The sequence below is a fragment of the Microtus oregoni genome, unplaced genomic scaffold, assembly GCF_018167655.1.
Source record: "Microtus oregoni isolate MIOR12 unplaced genomic scaffold, Mior012 000098F_ref0000018, whole genome shotgun sequence".
Taxonomy (NCBI): domain Eukaryota; kingdom Metazoa; phylum Chordata; class Mammalia; order Rodentia; family Cricetidae; genus Microtus; species Microtus oregoni.
Genome location: NW_024544711.1, coordinates 711,120 through 737,174, shown reverse-complemented (window position 1 = coordinate 737,174; position 26,055 = coordinate 711,120). Strand labels below are relative to the sequence as shown.

Sequence of the window (26,055 nt, the reverse complement as noted above, 5' to 3'; positions counted from 1 at the left end):
CCCAGCACAGTGGAAGCAATGAAGTAACCAGACATGGCGACGTGTGTAGGAGAAGATGCAGTAAGTACCTCACAAGTGTTGCTAGAGCATCGCACCTATCAGTCTTACCTCCAGTATTGTTACTGTAGCTTTCGCATCACTTGGTTTAGTTTTAAACTGATGTAGTGTAATTCCTTTTCCAGCTCCACAGCATATAAAAAGAGTCTAGAAGAGAGTTTAAAAGTTAGTGATAGGCGTGACAGTTGTGTGCAGTAGACAGCTCAACGCCTGCCGTGATGTGCTTTGAGAGGGAGGTGGGATGACGAGCTCCAGAGTCACATTTCCCAGGGCAGCTGTCGTGCGTAGTGCTGACGGGAAGCCTGGGAGAAGAGGCCCGCTGTGCCCTTCCATCTGTCTCACTCTGTAAAGTATATGTGTGTGTTTTTACCTGCATGTATGTCTGCACCATACGCATGCATGGTGCAGATGCTCTCCAGGACTGGAATTAGATGTGAGCCAGCACTCCAACATGGTGGCCTCACTAAGCAAATGGAGTTGTGCGCTCTAATTTGGAAACTGCAGCAAATGAACGAGGCAAGTATAGCAGTGTGGTTCTGGCTCAATAAAATAATACATAGGACCTGTGTCCTCGGACTGCATGACCTGCTGTGCCATGTGCCACAGTTGCTACATGCGACAAATGCTTACTCTCGAAATTCTTGCTGAGTGACAGGCTGGTAGTCATCTTGAAGGTCTGTAGAATAATACTTTTTCTCAAGCCTCTCCTTCCATGTTTTCATCTGCTCTGCCCCTTGGATCTCCTGTCAGTTTAGAGGACAAATACAGGCTGCAGTCTGTGCGTCAAAGACTCCAAGGTGACAGGCTTCAACAGCCTGGTGCTTGGTTTCTGCGCCAGCAAAGTCACCCCAGAAGACTGGGCCGTGAGATGCGCAGTGCGGATGGGCAAGGGTTCGGGTCATATTTGCTAACCTCCTGGCTTTAACTTGTCAGGGCTAACATGCTTCTGTCCCTCCTCCTCCTTCAGTGCTGAGTATTGAGCCCAGAGTCTCATACGTGCTGTGCTACACCCCTACCCTCTTAACTGTAGCACGTGTACCTCAGATGCATCTGTGGGCATTCTTTGCCCTCCCAGCAGCTTTTCTGTCACACTTGCACAGAATAATCCCTGCCTTGGTTAATGGCCTGTATGCACCAGCGCCACGTACCACAACACAAGTCTCTCACCAGAAAGTGTGTTATTATTGCCCCTTCCTTTTCTGGAGAGAGAGAGAGAGAGAGAGAGAGGGGGGGGGGGCTGCCTCTTCGAGAGACAGAAAAAGGGAGAGATTCAGGCAGGAAAGAAGAGCTGCCTGCCTCAGCTGATGGGTGAGTGAAGTGGCTTGTCTCTTAAAGAGACAGAACAGATTATTACATTCCCATCTCTTTTTTTATAATGAAAAGGCAGAGGTTAGGCACCACAGGTTAAAGGAATTGGGGCAATGGATTCTCAAGACTGCTTCCTGCTTATTCGTGGGCATCGTCTTGTGGGGGGGGGGACCTGAACTACTAGATGCCCAGGCTGATTATACTGTGGGTCCAAATACACCTGTAAAGCTTTTAAAAATTCTAGCTGAGCCGGGCGATGATGGCGCACGCCTGTAATCCTAGCACTCGGGAGGCAGAGGCAGGCGGATCTCAGTGAGTTCGAGGCCAGCCTGGTCTAGAAAAGCTAGTTCCAGGATAGGAACCAAAAGCTACGGAGAAACCCTGTCTCGAAAATTAAAAAAAAAAAAAAATTCTGGCTGTGAGAGTGCACACTTGTAATCTCAGGGCTGGGGATGGGGAGAGAAGGACCTTTGGAGTTTATTGGCAAGCCAGTCTAGTGCAGCTGATGAGCTTCAGGCCAATGAGAGACCCTGTTTTAAAGGGGGGAGATGGCCTTCCTGGGATAACATCTCTGGTCTGTGCACAGACCCATCCATACATGAACATACCCACACATACATGCACAAGAAACACCCCCAGATTTTGTCAGAATTGAGATGAGTCTTTTTAATAGAAATGACCGATTAACTCAGTTCTATAAATAGATGTCTGTATTCTTTAGGCAGTTTGTTGAGCTCTGTCATAAATGGGGAAAAATTCTGATTTTGAGAGATGTATTGGAGGTTACAACTGTTGCCATAAATTATTTCTGTTAATCAGAACTAATAAAGCTATCACTTGTGTTTAGAAAAAATGAATTAAAATCTTACGCTTTCATTAAAGCCTTCTTTTCTGGCTTGCTGGGCCAAATCTCCGGTGGTTTTCCTGCTGTAGATGCAGAATAAGCATAAGAGTAAGAAAAGGCAGCGAACCGTCTACAGTCAGATCTACAGCAAGGAGCGGGACTGTGTCATGAGAAAAGACACCCTGCTGCTCATCGAGGAAAGGGAATTAACTAGGACTGTAGCTGTGAAGCAAATTCACTTCTTGGCATCAGGAGACAAATGTGAGCATCATGTTAGGCACAACTCCTGTTCGTAAGCATCACTGTAAAACGTTTTTATTTTGATAGTTGAATACACCGTGCACTGCATTTGTTGCTTTTGACTTGTATGAGAGACCTTACTCTCCTATTTTCCTGTCAGAGTCTTCCCTGAGTGGCAAAGTTTGTCCTGTGCTCTGTTTTCAATGCCAGCCCAGACCCTCACATGTGGGGCAAGTCCTCGACCACTGGGCGACTATCGGCGGCAATGAGAGAGTCCCAGCGGCCTCAGAAGTCAAAGGCTTACTGGATGTCAGAAAGACAGTGTATTTAGACTCCCCACACCGCATGGAGCCTTAACTCTCACTGTTTGTTCTGTCATGCAGAGAGATGCTCCCATTTTAGCATCAGTTTAACTTAGGCTTTCTTGACTTTATAATGATGCAGAAGCAGAAACCATGACTTTAAAGTGTGAGTTTTGGTCTCTCCCAGGGTGGCAGTGTGTGGTAGGATAGATACTCTGACTGTGATATGCAGTAGCAGGGAGCAGACCTCTGCCAGCCATGGACATGGTCACGAGGGGAACAGTCGACACTACAGGTCGTGGTGTTGCTGGTAGATTTCAGAGCTACAAAGCCAGTAAGTTACATGTTACAATACATGACTATCAAACAGATTCTCGGCTGACATTGTCCCACTGATGTTAGTGTTTTGAGCATATTTAATATATGCAGGCTAGGCTAGGACCATTTGGTAGGTTAAAGGTGCTAAATGCACTTTCAAGTTAATATAATAGTTTTACAGGTATGTAACCCCATCCTATGTTGAACATCTATGTGGAAGCTTGAATGAGAATGTCACCATAGGCTCACACATGTGAATGTTTGGTCCCCAGTTGGTAGAACTGTTTGGGAAGGATTGGGAGGTGTGGCCTTGGAAGAGGTGTGTCGCTTGGGGTAGGCATTGAGGTTTTAAAAGCCCACATCATTCCTAGTTAGTGCTCTGCCTAGTGCTTATGGGTCAGAGGTCAGCTCTCAGCTACTGCGCCAGGTGCCGCCAACCTCCCTGCTGTGACGGTCATGGCTTCACCTCTGGGACAGAGCTTCAGGACTTTTCCTCTGAAAGTTGCCTTAGTTGTGTCCCTTCACAGCAGTAGAAAAGTGACCAAGACATTTTGCATGAAACTTGAAAGTGATAAAATCTTAACGTCTTACATTTTCTTGTCTTCATTATCTTGAGCTTTCTTCAGTCTGAGTTTCTCGAGAACATTAAGGTAACTCTGGGTTAATTAAAAAGAGTTTAAAAATTCATCAGAAATTATTTCCTGTATTCTTCACATTCAGCCAAGATCCATGAGCTATGACGTGTTTGTGGTAGGAACTCCTGCCTAAAGAGATGTCTAGCACAGCGTCATGATGCCGTCACCATCTTTCATCCTGCCCTTGTGGAAGCAGGGGGTGCTCTGAGGGGCATCCCTGGACTGTGGTGCAAAGGTGGGGGTGGCTGGGGACGAGACCAGGAGGGACCAGGTCGGGGGAGGATGGAGGGAGACAACTGAAATTGAGGGGCATTTCTGGGGCAATAGAAACTCCCAGGAATCTAAAGGGTGACTCGAGCTAAGACTCCTAGTAATGGGGGATATGGAACCAGAATTGGCCACCTTCTGTAACCGGGAAAGACTTCCGGTGGAGAGACTGGGGCACCAACCCAGCCACAAACCCTTTGACCTACAATCTGTCCTGCCTGCAAGATGTGCTGGGGTACGGATGGGCCGACCAACGACTGGTCCAGCTTGAGGCCATGCCCCTAGGAAGCCCACCCTGACACTGCCTGGAGGGCCAGGGACTGGAGGCTGGTTAGCCCAGAAGCCTAGGATAGAACCAAACACGATCAGCAAAAAAGAAAAAAACAATGAAATGATTCTTAATGGTACTCTGCCATACTCATAGACAGGAGCCTAGACAATCGTCACCAGAGAGCCTTCAGCCAGCAACTGATGGGAGCAGATGCCGAAACCACAACCAAACATTAGGTGGAACTTGGGGGATACTGCAGAAAATGGGAAGGAAGGATGGTAGGAGCCGGAGGGGCCAAAAAAACCCACAGAAACAACTAGCTAGGGCTTATAGGAGATCATAGAGACTGACAGTCAGGGAGCCTGCAAGGGTCTGACCTAGGTCCTCTGCCTATATTTTATAGTTGTGTAGCTTGGCCTTCTTGTTTGACTTCAGTGGGGGCTGTCTCTGAATCTTTTGCCTGCTTTTGAGACCCCCTTCTTCCTACTGGGTGGCCTCATCCAGTCTTAATGTGAGGGAATGTACCTAGTCTTGTTACAACTTGATAGGCCATGTTTAGTTGATATCAAGTATGTTAACACTCTACTACGTACAAACAACACCATCCTCAGGGTATCACAGAAGAAACCTACATCTGAGCTCCTGTGGGGAGGCCATCTTAACAGCATTCTCTCACACAAAGCGCTGTGCCTTCAAGACCACAGCTACTGATGTCTGGGAAGTGCTCTTGGAACTGCAGAGTGTACAAGCTGGTCAGGAGGAGTGCTGGCGAGTTCTGTGTCAATTTGGCATGAGCTAGAGTCATTTGAACCTCAATTGAGAAAATGTCCCGACCATAGCGGAGTCTGTGGGACATTTTCCTGACAAGTGACCAATGGGGAGGGCCCAGCCCATTGGGGCAGTACCACCCTGGGCCAATGATCCTGGGTGGCCTAAGAAGGCAGGCCGAGTGTGCCAGTAAAAGCATCACTCCTCCGCAGCCCCTGCCTCGGCTCCTCTGACTTCCCAAGCAGTAAGCACAAATAAACACGCTCCTCTCCAAGCTTTTAGCCATGGTGTTTTATCACAGTCACGAGGAGATAAGACAGGACAGGGCAGATTCTGCTGTCCAGAACAGAACCTTAGCAAGTACAGCTGTGAGGATCTTTATTTCAGGGTAGAAGTGGTGTGAGCAGAAGGCAGGGTGGGATATGTGTTACGCAGCCTGTACTTAGGTTAGCAATACTCTGCTAGAACTGCAGTGAACTCAAGGCCAGCCTGCTCTACACAGTAAGTTCCAGGCAAAAGTGCACCATGAGACCATGGCTCGGGAAGACCCAAAGCAAACAACAAGCAAAAACCAACCAAACTGGGGCTTGCAGTATAATATACTGAGGATGGAAACGCAGAAATTAGCGTACGACAGCTGAGGGTAGGTTGGGACTGTGTTGTGTGCAGGTGGCTTGGGAGAGCCGAGTGAAGAAATGTGGCTGGATTTGATAGGCCCAGTAACCTGCCAGACTGACTCAAAGCTGAATGAGCTGGGGTCAGGCTAGAACAGGTAAGAGGATGTTATCATATGGGAATGATCTCTTGGTGACAGAGTTTAAGGGGTCCTTGAGATAGTGGGAGCAAGACCGGCACTGGCAGAGAAAAATTACAAGCCTTGGGGACAGACGGTCAGACAGCCACCAGGACAGAGAGTCCAACGTTTGAGTCAGGAGAGACTAAATAATACTGCCATGAATATAAGGAGAGAGCCGGGCGGCGGTGGCGCACGCCTTTAATCCCAGCACTCGGGAGGCAGAGGCAGGTGAATCTCTTTGAGTTTGAGGCCAGTCTGGTCTACAAGAGCTAGTTCCAGGACAGGAACCAAAAAAGCTACAGAGAAACCCTGTCTTGAAAAAAACAAAAACAGAAACAAAACAAACAAACAAAAAAAGAGCGAGGCAGACGAAAACAAAGGCTGTGTTTGATTGTGGAAATTTGCTAGTATCTAATGACAAACTTTTGGGAGCAATGAAATAGTTTCCATCTATCACCCGACAGTGCTTTGTACTCAGTAGTCGGGGTGTGGAAATTTCGGCTAAACTGTTGGAGCCAGAGGGGCTGGAGATGTAGCTCAGCTGATAAAAGTACTTACGTTGCATATATGAATCCCAGGTTCCATATCAAGCAACACATAAACTGGGCATGGTGGTACATGCCTGGAATCCTTGGACCCAAGGGGGTACAGGCAAGAGGATCATAAGATTACTCTTGGCTGCATAGTGAGTTTGAGGCCAGCTTGTGAGGCGTGAAACTCTTTCTCAAACAACAAAACAACCCAGAGGGCATGTGTCTCATGGAGGGTTTAAGTGATACAAAGTGTTTTAGAATTATAATTAGGAAAGTAAGTTAACTAACCTTCTTAATTATTTTACCAAGCTCAAAATCAGGTCTTCTGCCGATTGAGTAGTCCGCCTTCACTTCAGAATATGTGTCGTTGATTATTGCCAAGAACATGTTCTGAGGAAAACAGTCAAATAATGTTCTCAATAAACACTTACTTAGGGGTGGGCGTGTAGCTCAGCATTAGAGTGCTTGTCTAGAATATCCTGAGTTTAGTGCCCAGCATCCCATCACATGCACACGCGCATGTGCACACACACAACTTTTGCAGCTGGGTACTGCAGCAAGTGCCTATAGTTTGGCTACTTGGGGAGGTGAGAAAGAGTCATGAGCTTTATTCCATCAAAGTCACACCCCCTAAATCCGAATAGCTGGGAACAAGTGTGCAGGGCCACAACTTGTGATTAGTCTGAGATGAAGGAGAAAGGCGGGCGTCGTTCTTACCAGCAGCACAAAGAACACAAAGAAGATGAACGTGATGAAGTAAATGGGCCCCAAGATCCAGTTGGCCTGCTGGATACCAGCAAAGTTAAAGTCTCCAAGGACAATCCGAAATTGTGCAAATCTTTGATGAGAAGAAAGAACAACATTAGAAAATGTTCCAGCTCTTCCTTTACATACATGACAACTTGGGGTTGCTAATAATGTCTCTGGCTGCATAAGACATATGCTCTTGATTTTTTTCCCCAGTGCTGGGGACTAAACCCTTGCAAGACCTCACCCAAGCTAGGTTAAGTGCTTTACCATTAAGCCACAACCCAGTTCCTCCCCTCTGGCTTTAACTATTCTGCCACAGCATCCTAAAATCAGACCGAGCATGGTAGAACACAGCGGGGGAGGTTGAGGCAGGAGATCAGGAGTTCAGTGTCAGTCACATTACATAGGAAATTTAAGGCCTTTGCAGACTACATACTCATAGCAGCCTCTCCCAAAGGTGGCTCCGCTGGGAAAGGGGCCGCCATGAGAGCGGAAGAACCTGAGCGTGGGCCCCGAGCACCCATGTGCAAGCTGAGCATGGAGGTACATGTTTGCAATCCAGGTGCCAGGGCAGGGCTGGGGTGGGAGGCAGACATAGGTAGATTCTCTGGCTGTCACCAATTGAGCTCCAGGTTTAGCGACAGACCTTGTCTCAAAAAATATAATTGAGGGGGGGCTGGAGAGATGGCTCAGAGGTTAAGAGCATTGCCTGCTCTTCCAAAGGTCCTGAGTTCAATTCCCAGCAACCACATGGTGGCTCACAACCATCTGTAATGGGGTCTTCTGGCCTGCAGGAATACACACAGACAGAACATTGTATACATAATTAATAAATAAATATTTATAAAAAATATAATTGAGGGGTGGAGATGACTTAGCAGGTCAGGGTGCTTGCCCCCAAACTCGAGAAAATAAGGCTCCCACATGCTGTTCTCTGACCTTCACATGTAGACCCCCCCCACGCACACATAATTGGAAAACCGAGTGTAGAGAGATTAGGGAAGCACCGGATGTGGCCTGCTGGCCTCCACCTGCACACACGTGCACGTGCCCACACAGATCATATGTACAGCACACATGTTCACACATGCACGAGCCCACACAGATCATATGTACAGCACACATGTTCACACATGCACGAGCCCACATAGATCATATGTACAGCACACAAGTTCACACATGCACGAGCCCACACAGATCATATGTACACACATGCACAAGCCCACACAGATCATATGTACAGCACACATGTTCACACATGCATGAGCCCACACAGATCATATGTACACACATGCACAAGCCCACACAGATCATATGTACAACACACATGTTCACACATGCACGAGTCCACACAGATCATATGTACAGCACACATGTTCGCACATGCACGAGCCCACACAGATCATATGTACAGCACACATGTTCACACGTGCACAAGCCCACACAGATCATATGTACACACATGCATGAACCCACACAGATCATATGTACAGCACACATGTTCACACGTGCACGAGCCCACACAGATCATATGTACACACATGCATGAACCCACACAGATCATATGTACAGCACACATGTTCACACGTGCACGAGCCCACACAGATCATATGTACACACATGCATGAACCCACACAGATCATACGTACAGTACACATGTTCACACATGCAAGGAGCAAAGCAAGGAACTTCAGTAGCTGATCATGCAGTGGAAGAAATGGTAAATGTTCTGTTCCTCTTTGTGCGCCCACACATACAACAGAGTATCACTTGGCCACAGGGAGAGGCAAATGCTGTCACTTGGAGGCAAGCGGATGGAGGAGGAGGACACCATAGTAAAGTCCGCCACAGAGAGAAGGACAGTGTCGCTTTTGCCTCATGGATGGGAACACATGAATAAAGGACGACCCAAAAGTGGAGGAGGGATCGTCTACTGTGAAGGCATAGCGGGGATGTGCTAGCACTTTCTGTCGCTGTCCAGGGAAGGAGTCCATAGAAACTGGAATTCTCTCATATAGACGGAAGTTGTTCTATCTACTCAGAAGGAGATAAACTGTAAACCAGACTGGACGTGGTGGCTTATCCTTATAATTCTAACACTCAGAAGGCTGAGGCAGGGGCATTGCTGTAAGCTTGAAGTCAGCTTCAACATAAATCTGTTTTTTTTTTCTTTTGTACTGGGTCTACTAGCTAGGCTGGCCTCGAACTTGCGATCCTCCTGCCTTAGTCTCTCTTCTTTCTTTTCCTTTTATCTATCTATCTATCTATCTATCTGTCTGTCTGTCTATCTATCTATCAATCATCTATCTATCATCTACCTACCTACCTATTTTTATATTTTGAGACAGGGTTTTTCCGGAACCCACTTTGTAGACCAGGCTGGCCTAGAACTCACAGAGATCCATCTGCCTCTGCCGTCCAAGTGCCTGGGATTAAAGGTATGTGTCACCAATGTCTGGCTTGCCTCAGCCTCTTGAGTCCTGTGAATATAGGTGTATGCCCCATACCTTCCTTTTATAAAGCTATTTTTATGTATTAAAAAGTTATACGTTTTTGTATTTAAAAGGGAGTCTGTCTGTATAGCTCAGGTCCTCCTGCTTCGGCCTGCTGAGTGCTGGATGTAGGCGTGCACCACCACACCTGGCTTTAGACCATGGCTGTGGGGCACAAGGCTGGCATGTAAGCGGGAGCAATCCAGTTACCAGGGAAAACCCACTCTGGAGACGACTTCTGTGGGGAAGCACCATTTCCTCTGCTCAAGGGTGAGCGCTATGGAAACACTGGGACCCTCTTCCATTACATATTCTCACTTCCGGTGAAAAATTATTCTTCTAACTTGACCTACCAATGATTAAAAAACAGCACTGCCCATTTTGGTTGTCCACGGACAGAATTCATTTTGAGCGTGATGGATGTTTAGCCTTAAATGAACTACAGGACCAAGCTTTAAAAGAACTGTTTGTCCTGGGGGCTCGCTGTGGCTTCCCAGGCAGAGAGCATAAAGACACTTGTGCTAAGAGCTTACATGGAATTTTGAAAAGTGGAAAAGTCATCCACCTGTGACCCGAAAACAAGGAACCCCAGCTGGGCATATGCGGAGAATATAATAAAGAACATGACGGCGAACCCCACTATGTCCTTCATGCAGCGGGACAAGGTTGACGACAGCTGTGACATGGTCTCGTTGAAGCTTATGAATTTGAATATCTGAAAGAGATAAAGCAGAGTCAATCTACTCAATACACTCAGAGCCGCTTAGAAGCAGGAAAGTCAATTTCAGAAGAATCCTTCAAGTAAAAGGAGACAGTGGGAATCAAGGGTGTTTAGAGATGTCAGTGAGCATTTAAAGATTGAATTAATACCTTACTTACTTTTTTGGATTTGTATGGGGGGTTTGTGGGGAGAGTGTACCACCGAGCACAGGTGGAAGCCAGAGGACAGCTTGTGGGAGTTAGCCGTTTCCCAAGGATCAAACGCAGGTCACCAGGCTTGGGAAGCACCTTCACTTGGTGCCAAATTACTTTCAGAATTCACTTACTGTCTGACGGTGGTGGCGCACGCCTTTAATCCCAGCACTCAGGAGGCAGAGGCAGGTGGAGCTCTGTGAGTCTGAGGCCAGCCTGGTCTACAGAGTGAGTTCCAGGGCAGCCAGGGCTACACAGTGAAACCCTGTCTTGAAAAACAAGCAACGAAACCAAACAAAACAAAAATGTACATACTAGTGGGGGAACTGCTCCCCCTCTGTACGAGGTAACAGTTTTCCTAATGCATATTTACTTGGATTATGTAATAAAAGAGATGTAAATACCTTTATCCATGCAAAGAAGATAGTAACAGCAATCATGTTGTTATAGTAGATTTGCCAGTACGCAAGGAAATAGAAGTCTGGGTAGTTTTCAGTGTTTTTAAGCAGTCGTCCGAGTAGGATAAAACTCTGCAGGTTACAGTATGCATAGAAAGAGACGGCCAGGAAACACAGCTACAGGGGAGATGGCAAAGGCCACGATAGTCAAGAGGTAGTTGGAGACCATCTCTCTCTCTCTAAATTTCTCGCAGCCTTTGAAAAAACATTCATTAAATGCTTAACAAAAGGGAGGAAAAGATAGGATCTAGGCTTTTAAAGTAACTTTGTGAAAAGTGGCTTACCACCAGGCGGTGGTGCACACCTTTAATCCCAGCACTTGGGAAGCAGAGGCAGGTGGATCTCTGCGAGTTTGAGGCCAGCCTGGTCTACAAGAGCTAGTTCTAGGACAGGCTCTAAAGCTACAGAGAACCCTGTCTTGGGGGGGAAAAAAAGAAAGAAAGAAAAAAAAGAAAGAAAGAAGAAGAAAAAAAAAGAAAAGTGGCTTCTCAAATCTGTTTTTGTAAAGACACAAGGGAGACCCCAGCCAATCAACCCTGCCTATGATTGCTTAGCAGGGGACTTGATCAAACTGAGTCCAAGAACGTACAAGAAGAGACTCATTTCTTATAGAGTCCTCTAGGCTCTTGCTGGCCGTCTCAAGGACTACATCAGAGAAAACCAACAGACTTCTCTTTTAGGGGCGTAGGATTAGACTGGCCTATGACAGCTCATTTTATGTTTGATATTTGGATCCTGTGCTTTATACATCTCCAGCTGCCAGGAGCGGACGAGAACCCTGAGATCACACCGCGGCTATACTCACCGCCAAAAGCAGCAGCTCCAGCCAGTTCCAAATACTTTTGAAATAGGCGATCTTAAACTCATTCAGCTTTCTCAGTTCTTGTGTTATGAAGACGAAAAGGAAAATACAGAATATGATTTCACAGGACGTGATGAAGTAATCATAGTGGGTAACGTATCTGAGGAGCTTCACGGAGTAGAATTGCCACGAGGTGAGGAGTCCGCCTGTCGCAGGGAACTCTGCCACCAGCCTGGAAATGGAGTCCGTGAAAGCTTTCCTAGGTTTTGGTATTTAAGTTGTAAAATTTCTAAATCACTAATGACGTATACCTTAACGTTGACCACTGATTTTGTACAAAAACCATTTCCGTGGGGGTGGGGGAGATGGCTCAGTGGTGAAGAACACTTCCTGCTCTTTCAGAGGACCTGGGTTCAGTTCCCAGCTTCCACACGTGGGCTTACAACTGGCTGCAATTCCAGGAACTCACAGATTGGTGATATTAGCAATATTAGTCTAGTTAACTTCAATGTTTGTGTGCGGGCTGGTTTTATATCAATATCAACATAAGCTAGAGTCATCGGAGAAGAGGGAACCTCAACTGAGACATGCCTCTGTAAGATGGGGATGTAGGTAAGCCTGTAGGGAATTTCTTTTTCTTTTTTCATTTATTTATTTATTTATTTATTTATTTATTTTTGAAAAAATTTCTGCCTCCTCCCTGCCTCCCATTTCCCTCCCCTTGTGGGGAATTTCTTAATTAGAGATTGATACCCTGGGGAGGGCCAGCCCATTGTGGGTGGTGCCACCCATGGGCTGGTGGTTCTGGGTGCTGTAAGAAAGCAGGCTGAGCAAGCCAAGAAGTGCAAGTCAGTAAGCAGCTCCCCTCCATGGCCTCTGCATCAGCTCTTACCCTGCTCCCTTCATGATGAGCCCTGGTTGGACAACGTGAGCTGAAATAAACCCTTTCCTCCCTGAGTTGCTTTTGGTCACAGCTTTTTATCATGGCCATAGAAACTCTAAGACAGTGTATGTGCTGGAACATACATGAACCATGTTTTAAAAAACATGGAGATGGTTTGGCAAGATGGCTCGGGCCTGCCAGCAACCCTGACAATCTGAACAGGGCCGGGCGGTGGTGGCACACACCTTTAATCCCAGCACTTGGGAAACAGAGGCAGGAGGATCTCTGTAAGTTCATGGCCAGCCTGGTTTACAGAGCAAGTATCAGGACAGGCTCCAAAGCTATATAGAGAAACCCTGTCTTGGAAAACAAACAAAAACAAAACCCAAAGATACTTGTAGTCTTATTTATTGGTGTCACCTTTCCTATGCCCTGACAAGCCACACAGCTCAGAGAACACAAAGGCAAGGCTGTGGAGGATGAACTTGCCTCTGCCCTGTGGTTCCTGCAGCTAGTCAGGGCTCCTCTCAAAACACAGCTCTTTACATCAGAGGAAGGAAATAGGTTGCTCTCCTTGGCTAGCTTATCAGAGACCTCGCTGACCTCGAAACGTCAAGATCACACAGTCTGCTAAGACCAGTATTTTCTGGTTACCTTAGGCATTGGATGATGGACACAGAGAGCTGTACAAACAGAAGTATGACAACTTATTTCCCAAAACAAAACATAGAAAGCTGTTCACTGCTGTTCCGGGTTCCCCACAATTTTTGGTGATTAAGAACTGGCAGTAATCTAAGGAGCCACTGTGCCTGCCACAACCTAAGGGTACCCCAACTGTAACCTTAAGGGTACCCCAACTGTAACCCTAAGGGTACCCCAACTGTAACCCTAAGGGTACCCCAACTGTAAGTGCAACTGTTTTCCTGCCTGAAAATGTGAGTGAGATGCCGCCTAGCAGCTACGGCCCGGCATCAGAACTGTTTCCTTCTGCACACAGTACACAAACGCCATTGGGTAAGGGAACGAAACACAAGAAATGTGCAGACCAGCAAACAAAACGGGGAGACAGCAGAATTGACTCAGTTTCTCTGACAGGATATAGGAGAAGTAAATAGAAATAACCATAGTGTTGACCATTGCTTCCTTTTTTAAAAAACGTTTCTTTTGTTTACTGTTTGTTTTTTTGAGACATGGTCTCTCTTCATATCCCTGGTTGTCCTGGAACTCACTACGTAGACCAGGCTCGACTCAAACTCAGATAGAGCTGCCACTGCTTCTGGAGGACGGGTGGGTGGGAGGTGGGGGGGTTAGGGGGTAGGGGGGTGGGTGTGGGGGTGTAGAAGGTGTGCGCCACCACGCTCAGCCTGACCATCACTTCTTAAACTGAATCCAGAGTCATAAAAAAAAAAGCAACAGTAAAACATTTCCTAATGCACAATGAACTTAATTCAAATCAAATGTGCAATGGATCAGATGTGTTTCTGGCTGGGCCAGCCAGCACTGCAGGACTTCACTGCAGCCCGTGCTGAACACCGAGCACTGCTTCACACCACACGCCACCAATGCAGACGGCCTCAAACACCTGCGTCAGATTCCTGAGCACTGCGTGAATTAGCGTTTTTACTGCATGTGGAGTCTTCTGCTCCTAGAGAAATGGGATGATGGGATTGTAGGAAACAGACTTGGAATTCTCCCACCGCCATTCCTGCGTATGTAAGTACCTAAGCAAGACAGCTTTGAATTATATTGTGTTAGAACATTTCATTTTAGAGGTTGCTCTTTGTAGCCAGGTGTGGTGGTATACATTTTTAATCTGAGCACCTGGAAGACAGAGGCAGGGGTGTATCTGTGAGTTCAGGGCCAGCCTTATCTACAGAGTGAGGCCCTGTTTTAAACTGGGATAAGGAGAGAGAAAGGAGGGAGAGAGAGGAGGAAGGGTGGAGAGGGAGGAATAGAGGAGGGTAAAGGAGGGAGGACTAGAGAAGGGTAAAAGAAGGAGGGGGAGAAGGGGAGGGAAGAGAGGATGAGAAGAGAAAAGGAGAAAGAAGAAAAATGCTGTTTGAGTTACTCACTTGAGCTATTTAAAAAAATAATAATGAATTTTGGCTTGGGATTAGGTCAGAATTTCCAGCAATTTCTGTCACGGCTCTGAACCTACTTCTACCATTTGGTACTACTTATGTGACGTGGTCTTCGCGGCACTGACAATTATAAAATGCAGATGTCAATCAAGTCTGAAGCATGAAGATGCTCTGTCTACAGTCTCTACAGCACCAAACGTTCAGCCAAGATTTGTCTATATGTGTATCAGAGAATTTGATGGTGCCTGTCTCTCTGGCAGCTAGTTCCCGTGCCTCCTTCCAAACAGGAAACTGCTGTGTTTAGCTATCCGTCCACCCTATCACTCGGGGAATGGAGGTTCACTTTTCTGCTGAACATGTTAGTCAGCGTGTGCTGTTTCTTTCCCCGTGTTTGATCCTAGAACCTCTTCCACTGCCTGGGTTCGGAGGCGATGCTAACTGAAAGAACTGTTGGCTGCTCTTCAGAGCATCCGTGACATCTGCCCACAGCTGCTTCTGGACCAGTCATTCGGTGAGCTGAAGATACAGCTGACCCCAAGGAGCACAAAACAGAAATCACCTGAGGAACATGGAGGCAGACTTTTGAACTTACCATGAAAATTATTTGCCTTGATTCTGAAATTGCTCCTACATGGCAGGAAATGATTTTTGTTGTTGCTATTTGAGGCTATTTAAATTGGGATTTTCTTTTACAACAAAAGCCTCCAAACTGATCCAGAGGTCAAAGAGCTGAGTTCCAAGTTAGGCCTTGTATCCATTTCTTATCTAACAAGCCTGGCCTCAAAGCCTGGCTTACAATGAGTATTTCCTGTGTGTCTACAGACGTCAGTGGACAGACAGCCCAGCTGGGTCAGTCAGAATGATCTCAGCCAGGCTTGCTAATAGAACCACCATCTGACGGCTCGACTCAGCATCTTGGAGCTGGCTCTGCTCTGCCTGCCCATCTTCCTCCTGCTTCCAACAAGCCAACGTACACATCCTCCCTTCACCGCAACTGCAGACATGCAGAGAGCGAACGGTACACAACCGCACAACCTGCTCGGTTGCCGCATATCTGCTAGCATCCCATTGGCCAAAGCAAGTCACATGGTTGAGCCCACCTGCAAGGGCCAGAATAGACCATCACAGTAGTACAAGTCTGAGAAGAACCAAAGCTACGTTTGTAGTGTATAATATACTCTAAAAAAGTCGAGGATGTGGTCACTGTTACACATCATTTGAAATTTAAATAGTTAATTCTAATTGTGAATAGTTAATTTAGACACATTCACTCGTGTGTGAATGAAGGTCAGAGATCAGAACTGGCTATCTTCCTCTGTCAATCCCCACCCTGTTTTTTTGAGACAGGATTTCTCACTGAACCCGGAGTTCGCTAATTTGGCTGACCAGTGAGCTCCAGGAATTCGCTCGGTTCCTCCTCCTGCCAGCACACAGTTTTGCTCATCACTGAATTCAGCTTTTACATGGGTGTTGGAGACCTTGTGCTTACACAGTGTCCTGGTTTTCTGGGGGCGGGGGATTCTTTGTTGTTGGTTCATCAACTTGACACAGGCTAGAGTTAACTGAGGAGAGGGAACCACGAGATAATGCCCAGCTCATTGTGGGGGGTGCTGGTCCTGGGCTGGGGGTCCTGGGCGCTAGAAGAAAGCAGGCTGAGCAAGGCATGAGGAGCAAGCCAGCCAGCACCACCTCTCCACGCCCTTTGCTTCAGCTCCCACGTCAGTGATGGACCATGATCATGAGGTGTAAGCCAAGCAAACCCTTCCTCTCCAAGCTGTTTCTGCCCACAATATTTTAGCACAGCAACAGAAACCCTAAGACTTATACTTATGACAAGCATTTACCAGCTGACTTATCTGCCCTGCCCATAACCCAAGAGATTTTAACAATCTGATTTTATGAGAAAATTATGAGATCAGATGTGTACAATTCCAGGACAGAAGTGGCAAGACTCTATATCCTCACACCATACAAAACTAAAGTTTTGGTGGCAAGATGCCTCCACAGTCACACAAGTCTGACCACCTGAGTTTGCTTCCTGTCCACCGTGGGAGGAGAGAACAGACTCCCCAGCGCTGATCTCCACACCTGGCACCATGGTGCACACTTGCGCATGAGCGTGCGTGCACACACATGAATCATAAGACCTAGCACATTGTATGTGACTCTTCGTGTTCCTAAGTGTGTCCTGAAATAATGAAGAGTCGGATGATGTCGCTCTATTCTCCTCTGCACCCTTGGCAGAACACCACGTTATCTTAAAGCTAGGACTTTAACCTCAGCACGGGTATGCAGAAACTGCAACCTGCACTGGAGGCTTTGGATCCTTTTAGAATTCCATTTGCCAGGATCAATAACTTCTGAGTCACTCACCTGACGATGCAAAACAGATTGACATTAGCATTGTATACGGAAAAGTCAATAAAAACAACCCTGGTCCCTCTGGTGATCCAGCTATGGAGTCGAAGGTCAGCAAATTTGGCTTGGGTTTCAGATTTGGACTTTGATAATGTGAATATATACCCTCCGTCTCGGTACACACCGACATATCCCCAGTGCCAAGGGGCGTTGGCAGGAGAAGGCGAGTACTTCCATCTGTTAGACATCAAAAGAACAACAGCAATGAGAAGCCCAGGTGGAAAGCATTCAAGAATTTAAGCTAACATTTGATTTCAAAGAATAGCTTCAAAATACCTGAAATAGAAAGTTCAAAGTAGCTGAGACGATTGAGTTAGGGCCCAGTGTGTTTTAGTGCTTATCGTGGGCAACAGACACATCCAATGGTTTTACTGTACACTTGTGGTGTGCCTGCATTTATGCACACACACATACACACACACACACACACACACATACACACACACACACATACACACACACACATACACACACACACATACACACACACACACATACACACACACATACACACACACATACACACACACATACACACACACATACACACACACATACACACACACACATACACACACACATACACACACATACACACACACATACACACATACACACACATACACACACACATACACACACATACACACACACACACACACATACACACACATACACACACATACACACACATACACACACATACACACACATACACACACATACACATACACACACACATACACACACATACACATACACACACACATACACACACATACACATACACACACATACACACACATACACATACACACACACACATACACACACATACACATACACACACACATACACACACATACACACACACATACACACATACACACATACACACACACATACACACACACATACACACACACATACACACACACATACACACATACACACATACACACACACATACACACACATACACACACATACACACACATACACACATACACACATACACACACATACACATACACACATACACACACATACACACACATACACACACATACACACACATACACACACATACACACACACATACACACACATACACATACACACACACACACATACACATACACACACACATACACACAATTTTGGGGGGGGGTTGGTTTTTTGAGACAGAGTTTCTCTGTGTAGCCCTGGCTACTCCCTCTGTAGACCAGGCTGGTCTTGAACTCACAGAGATCTACCTGGTTCTGCCTCCTGAGTGCTGGGATTAAAGATGTGCATCACCACTGTCTGGCTATTTTTTTTTCAAAAAAATGTTTATAGTTAAACCTTCTGGCTTTTAACTTATAATTACAAGAAAACCAAAAGAAGAATATCTTGACTCCCCATTTTCAGTCTCCCTATTCAGCTTTCCCCAAACATATATGAAAGGTGTGTGATTATATGTATGACTTTATTACATTAACAAAATTATATAAGTCCTCACGAATGCCCAAACTCACCTAGTCTGGGCTATATATATGGCAATATCCTGTCTCTGAGTAAGAAAAATTCCCAAACTCATACAGAGAGTAAGTCAACACCAAGAAGCCATGCATACATCCTGAGACTGGAGGATGTAAGAAAGGAAATGCAATCAGAGTTTGTAAGGAAAATATAGACTATGAGTAAAGACAGTCAGTGTAACTAAGATAAGAGGAAGAGAGGCAGCAGGAACTGGAGGTGGCAGGAGAGAGCTGCGGTGACAGATCACCTGCCACGTGGAAATGCACACGACGGTAAAATGACAGCCCTTGGAGGACGTGCCTTAGAAACAGGACTCTAGAGAGTGTGATGAGCAGGAAAATCCATCTTTATGAACATTTGAATAACTAATAAATACTCAATACAGAAGGGTCAGTCCTGTGCCCGGCCATGATTATCACAGGACACCTGACCCAGAGAGTGTAAACAGCACTGACACTGGGAACACCTTTGTCTAGAGGAGGTGGTTCCAGTGGCTTCAGGCTTTCGCAGTTCAGTATAAGGTGGTGGGTCTACACCCCTTCCCCCTATAATTGCTACGAACTCTAAGTTCCTCCAGCTGCAAGCCCCCAACAAACTTGTGTGAGCTGTTTGGGTACCTTAGCACAGCAATAGAAAAAATAGCTAAGGCAGCGTCTTTGGCGGGCATCATCAGACACGATGACGAAGAGCATCGCTGCCCCCTTTTAGTGCTGGAGCCACAGACATCACTTAAGTTGGGCACAGTGAGGAGGGAGGAGAGTGGCCGAGGATAACTCAACACAAGCTTTTATAGCCAGCTGTTGGGGCAGAATCTGTAATCCCAGAGCTCAGGGGGTGGACACCATTGGATCCCTAGAGCTCATTGGCTGATTAGCCTAACAGAATTGATGAGATCCACCTCTAGTGAGAGACCCTGTCTCAAAAACGAAAGATAGGGTGATTTAGAAAGACACCTCTTTTTAAAAAAACATTTTAAAAGAGATTTATTTACTTATTATGTATGCACACCAGAAGAGGGCACCAGATCTCATTACAGAGGGTTGTGAGCCACCATGTTTGCTGGGAATTGAACTCAGGACCTCTGCAGCACTCTTAACCACTGAGCCATCTCTCTGGCCCTACAGAGACACCTCTTGTTGATATCTTGGCTCCACATGCATGCACACAGAGTGATATTTTACGGGCCGTCCAGTGTGACTATACATTTCATATATACATCAACCCTTCCACCCCCATCAGATGGGGTTGCTCTGGTGTTCTGAGCGCAGCTATTCTGAGCGCAGCTATAGCCCAGGCTTCTTCCCCTGCTGTTTACAGAGAAAACCACTGCAACCAGCAGCCCCCAGCTCCCATCACTCACAGGACAGACTTATTTCTTAAAGATACAAAGGTACCTGCTAGAAAAGGTCACCGGTTTCATATTGCTTACTCTGTATCACTTTTGAGGCCAAAATCAGACAGGTCTTCGTTTTCAGCTGTGTATTTACCATAACAGTCGCTCACCAGCGACTGAAAGGCTGAGTAGACCTTGCAAGTGTTGTTGCGGACTCTCAACTGCCGTACCCTGGGGACTCCGAGAAGAATGTTCTCATAGTAGATGCGGCTGCTGTTCTTCAAATTGTACAGCTGCTGGTTATTGTACCACGAGTCCCAGTACAAGCCCTCCAGAAGGGGTCCTTCCATGAACTTCACAGAGAAGGGCGAATATCATGGGAAGAAGAAGAACAAGAAAAGCCTTCATGGCAACAGAACCTGTAGTCACACGTGGGATTCTGAGTGTAAGTATTGACCGAGACACCACTTCCGGCAATGCCAAATGTTGCGGGTGAACACCACAGCGATGGCTATTCCTCACTGTCCCTGTTCCATCCTAAGTGATCCCAAGGATGGCTTTCCCCATTTCTTGTCTTTGCTACCGGCCGCACAGACAATTAAAAGAGTAAGGACGATTTCTATTCCCCCTTTCCTACTCATGACCTCTTGGATCTTATCTCACTTTTGTCCTTTCTTACTAGGTCTGCCTTGTCACCAGGACAGAATACCGGCCTCAGTGCCAGTGTAGGGGAGGAAAGATTTGTTTCAGTCTGCCTTAGCAGGAAGTGTGAGGCAGAACAGCGAGGCTCAGACCACGGTGGCCAGGAAGCAGTGAAATGCCTGAGCTTGCTGCCAATTTCCCCGGGTAGCTAACCCTCTCAGAAAGAGGCCGTCACAGGCACACCTCAGGTCTGCTCCATCACCCTGCTTCTCTAGGTACCCAAGCTAACCACCGTATCCACCCACGCTCAGAAAATGACGGTCTCCTGGGTAAGTTTCAGCTTCCCCGTGTGGCATTCACGATCTGACCTTTGTCCGCGTTTCTACTTCACCTTCTCGGGTCTTGCACTGCAAATTCAGCTCCACAGCATCGCACACAGCACATGCTCCCTATTCCTAGGACACCTTTTCCTTACGACCCTTTAAAATGCGTCCACACTGCCGTCAGTTTGGGAGAGCCGTCCCTCCCTGCCTCCCTCATCCTTCCTCACCCTTTACATCCAAATGTTTGTGATACAAGACCAGAAGTTCTCCTCCTTGGTTACTCTTCCTTCCCCATGACTTGTGCTACGTGTAACAGAAAACGTGTGTATCCCAGTGCGAGTGTGGAAGGAGCCACTCTCGTGTGATTAAACACAGAAAGTCATACACACATTGCTTTTTTAAAAATTATATACAGCATATTACTATAACACAGCAGAAGGTTGCATATATAAAATTATGACTATTATCCTTTCTGGGCAATTAAGAATTTGTAAGAGCCGGGTGATGGCAGTGCACGCCTTTAATCCAGCACTGGGGAGAAGGGGGTCAGAGGCAGGGGAATCTCTGTCAGTTCAAGGCCAGCCCGGTCTACAGAGCTAGTTCCAGGACAGGCTCCAAAGCTACAGTGAAATCCCACCTCAACCCCCCTTCCAGAAAAGAATTTGTAAGACCGTCACTCATATAGATTTTAAATACACAGTCCCAGGCTGACGTTAGTGCTCACACAACAAGTCACTCATATAGACCGTCACTCATATAGACCGTCACTCATATAGACCGTCACTCATATAGACCGTCACTCATAGACTTTCACTCATAGAGACCGTCACTCATATAGACCGTCACTCATATAGATTTTAAATACACAGTCCCAGGCTGACGTTAGTGCTCACACAACAAGTCACTCATATAGACCGTCACTCATATAGACCGTCACTCATATAGACCGTCACTCATATAGACTTTCACTCATAGAGACCGTTACTCATATAGACTGTCACTCATAGAGACCGTCACTCATATAGACCGTCACTCATATAGATTTTAAATACACAGTCCCAGGCTGACGTTAGTGCTCACACAACAAGTCACTCATATAGACCGTCACTCATATAGACCGTCACTCATATAGACCGTCACTCATATAGACCGTCACTCATATAGACTGTCACTCATAGAGACCGTCACTCATATAGACCGTCACTCATATAGATTTTAAATACACAGTCCCAGGCTGACGTTAGTGCTCACACAACCAGTCTTTTTCCAAGGGAAATGGGAATATTTGAGAAAAGTATCAAAAATTTGAGCTTAAAAAGAGCAGTATCACATTGTGAACATAGAGATTCATAATAAAGGGGCTGGAGAGATGGTTCAGTGGTTATGAGTACTGCTTGCTCTTCCAGAGGACCCAGGTTCAATTCCTAGCACCCACATGGCAGCTCACAACTGTTTGGAACTCCAGTTCCCTCACACAGACATACATGCAGGCAATACACCAAAGTACATAAAATAAAAATAAATTTTAAAAAGATCCACAATAAATTCCACTGGTTGATTTTCTAATAAAAAATAATACTCATTTTTATCAATTCCTTTAACAAATATTCCCTGAGCATTTCCTATGTGAGGCAAGGCTTTATAGATTGTGAATTTGTCTTTTTTTCCCTAAAGCTGAGGCCCAAAACCAGGGCCTTTCACTTAGTAGGCAAGCACTGTACCACTGAGCTAGCCTCTAACCCTTGGCTTATAGGCTATCTAATGCTACTTCATCAAGTCACGCATCTTACCTTCCAAAAGTCAGTTATGCTGCGAATGGACCTAAAGCTGCTTCTTTCGTCGTTGGGGAGGGACGTGTCCACAAACAGAGACGACATTACTTTGTTTAAGTAGTACATATGCGGATTGACCATCCCAAAAGTCACTGAGGAGAGAATGTCTTGTTTCAGTTTGTAATTTAGCATCCTGCTTCAGCAGCATTCAAAAATATTAATTCCCCCTGCTTTAAAAAATTCAACATTGTCTAAGCATATTTTTTACAATTATTTTACATTACACACACATACACACACACACACGTGTGCCCTGGTACAAATGCGGAGGCCAAAGGACAATTTGTGGGAGCCGATTTTCTCCTTTTATTATGTGGGTTCCAGGGACTGAACTCAGGTCACCCTGCTTGGTTGCCAAGTGTCTTTATCCCTGAACAGTTTCACCAGCTCTGCGATATCTACTTACTAAAGCCAGAAATAGGCAAAGCAGGCAGAAGCTTTCTTTAACCCTGTACTAAAGGGAGACAAGGGTTCTTCAGGTTTTATACATAGATATTTAATACTTTATCTTTGAAAAATGAAGTCAAGCCAGGCAGTGGAGGCACATGCCTTTAATCCCAGTGCTTGGGAGGCAGAGGCAGGTGGATTTCTGTGAGTTCAAGGCCAGCCTGTTCTACGGAGTGAGTTCCAACACAGGCTCCAAAGCTACACAAAGAAATCCTGTCTCAAAACATCCCCTCCTCAAAAAAAAAGTCAAATTCAGGCTGGTGAGATGGTTCCACACTAAACAGTACTTTCCATGAAAAGCCAACAAGTAGAGGGAAGGAGAGAAACAACCACGTAGAGTTGTTCTCTGACCACACACACACGTGCCCCTCATTCAGACACAAAAATATTTTTTAAATGAGGTCACATTAGATCCATGATTCTACTGTTGGTTTTATTTCTCCACATTAAAACAGGCAATACCACCTTGAATTCAGCCCGTGAGAGTTATAAATCTCATCATAAGGATGCTATCTTTTACTACAGAGTTACATCATAATTATGGAATGTTTGGAGTGTGTGCACACACAGAAGTGCAAGTGGGTGCTCATGCATGTGGGGACCAGAGCTCAACATCAGGAGGCATTCCTAACGAGCCACCCACCTTGGCTTTATTTTTGAAACTGGACCTCTGATTAGCCTGGACCTTTCAAAGTGGGCCAGGTTGGCTAAACAGCAAGCCCCAGGGGCCTGTTTCTACCTCCCCAGCCCTGGGACTACATCATCACCACACTCTGCTTTTCTGCATGGATTCTGGGGACCAAACTCAGGTTCTCATGTGTGTGTGGCAAGCACTTTACAGACCAAGTTATCTAGCCCAACACGTAGAGTGCTTACACCCATGCTTTGGAGCATACGAAATTCGTTTAACATTTTAAAGCAATAGTCTTTCTTTCTCCCCTGCTATAAACTATCTTATTTTATTTTATTGCCAGAACTTCCCAGTTAAAACAAAAACAATACATGGGGCGAGCAAGATGGTCGAAAGGGAACATATTGCATCATCAAGTCTGACAAGCTGAGCCGGGCATGATGAAGGCGGGAACCAACGTCACACACACGCTGTCCCCTGGCCACCACACACGCTGTCACATGCACACATGCACACAGCAAGTGAGCGCCTGCCGTTCCTCAACAGTTGTGTTTATTCTGCAGTGGCTAATGAACCACTTCACTGCAGATTTAGGCTGTTCTCTTTAACTGTTCAAAACCCTCTGAATCGGTGGATTATAAATAATCTTTTGGCTCATATTTTCTACTTTCTAAATGCTTGGTAATAACCATGTGTTTGTGTTATCGCTATAACTAAGCCTTTTATTGACCGTCTAAGGTACCTTATCTAGCTGGCCACAATTGTCTTTAATCTTGAACACCCAGGGCTGGAGAGATGGCTCAGAGGTTAAGAGCATTGCCTGCTCTTCCAAAGGTTCTGAGTTCAATTCCCAGCAACCACATGGTGGCTCACAACCATCTGTAATGAGGTCTGGTGCCCTCTCCTGGCCTGCAGGCATACATACAGAATATTGTATACGTAATAAATACATAAATAAATATTTAAAAAAAAATCTTGAACACCCAGCCCTACAATACCAGTTAACTGTGTAATTGGTACACAGGCTACACATTTGGAGATGAGAAAAATCCTGTATGTTAGCTTCTAGCTATGTGCATTGGGCAGTTTAAATACAAAACATGACCAAGTTTCTCACCTACTAAATTGATGCCATGGACCCACGGCAGCAGGGGCAGGTTGAGATGTTCTCCTTGCCTGCCTTGAGTCAACACAGTGTATTTTATTATTAATTATGCAGCAGTTTGTGTCAAGGATGAGACTTACGGTCATCCCCAAACTTTACGTGGGGTCCCTTTTGTACTTTTTATTTATGGAACCAAACCAATACATCTCTATTGCTCTGAAAGAAATTAAATTCAATTGCCAGCCCCGGGGACTATGTTTAAATAGATTCTCCAAATTAAAAAAAAAAATCCTATTCAGTCAGTGTTGACCATGGAAGTTTTCCATTAACCTGTGGCCTAGCTTTGCCCCTTGGAAACTGGAAAGTCTGTCCATCAGAGGATAATGATCTCTAAAGTTTCTCAGCTCTCCGAGTTTTTACTTTTCACGTCTACATTTGAAGTTCAAGTGGCATTTTTAGCTAGGGCTGTGTACTTACGTATACACAGATTTATTAAAAACACAAAGTAGAGTAATAACTCCTCAAGCGTGGTGTTAACTTCTGCTTCCCGTCTGTAATGCAAGTCATGTTTGGAAGTCCCTGCGAGATGTAAAACAAACATTTCTTTATATTACCGGGTAGTAATAATGTACGTAAGTAACCAAGATGGGGGAAAGCAACGATTTTTAGTGCCTTCTGATTCCTTTTTTACTTCTCACTACTAAATTTTGCTATGGAGCAGGCTGTCGTCCTATGATTTTCACGTACATCAAAAGTGTTCTCCCACGGTTCTGTTAAGACACATATCAAACACCTCCTTGGGTCCCTAATGCTTTCTCCGCCCTCATCGCAGCTTCTGGGGAAGACCAGGTCCAGCTGCGGAGAAAGGGCTGCAGCAGCAGCAGCCAAGGGCGCGACTCCCTCAGCGACCCACACCCACGGAGGTGACAGCCCAGCAAGGGACTGCACTCTTCCCCCGGTGACAGCGCTGGGGATGTGGGTCAGAGTTCCTTCCTGGGTACACCAACCCTCACCTCCTCGGTACCACCAAGTGGCGTCGGCCATCGCGGACAGGACCACACGGTCCGTTCCACTCCGCCCGTTCCA

General features: G+C 46.0%; 1 protein-coding gene across 1 annotated transcript; it reads right to left on the bottom strand.

Moving 5' to 3' along the window:
• Positions 1 to 119: 119 nt before the first annotated feature.
• Positions 120 to 26,055, bottom strand: LOC121442952 (polycystic kidney disease 2-like 2 protein). Its single transcript, XM_041644598.1, has 14 exons — positions 25,983 to 26,055; positions 25,447 to 25,548; positions 22,745 to 22,878; positions 20,086 to 20,342; positions 17,091 to 17,312; positions 11,757 to 11,985; positions 10,898 to 11,068; positions 10,115 to 10,296; positions 7,057 to 7,177; positions 6,628 to 6,729; positions 3,661 to 3,725; positions 2,235 to 2,289; positions 688 to 800; positions 120 to 204 (listed from the first exon to the last, which is right to left on the bottom strand). Exons 1-14 carry the CDS (start codon positions 26,011 to 26,013, stop codon positions 120 to 122), a joined length of 1,869 nt encoding a protein of 622 aa, XP_041500532.1. The 5' UTR covers positions 26,014 to 26,055.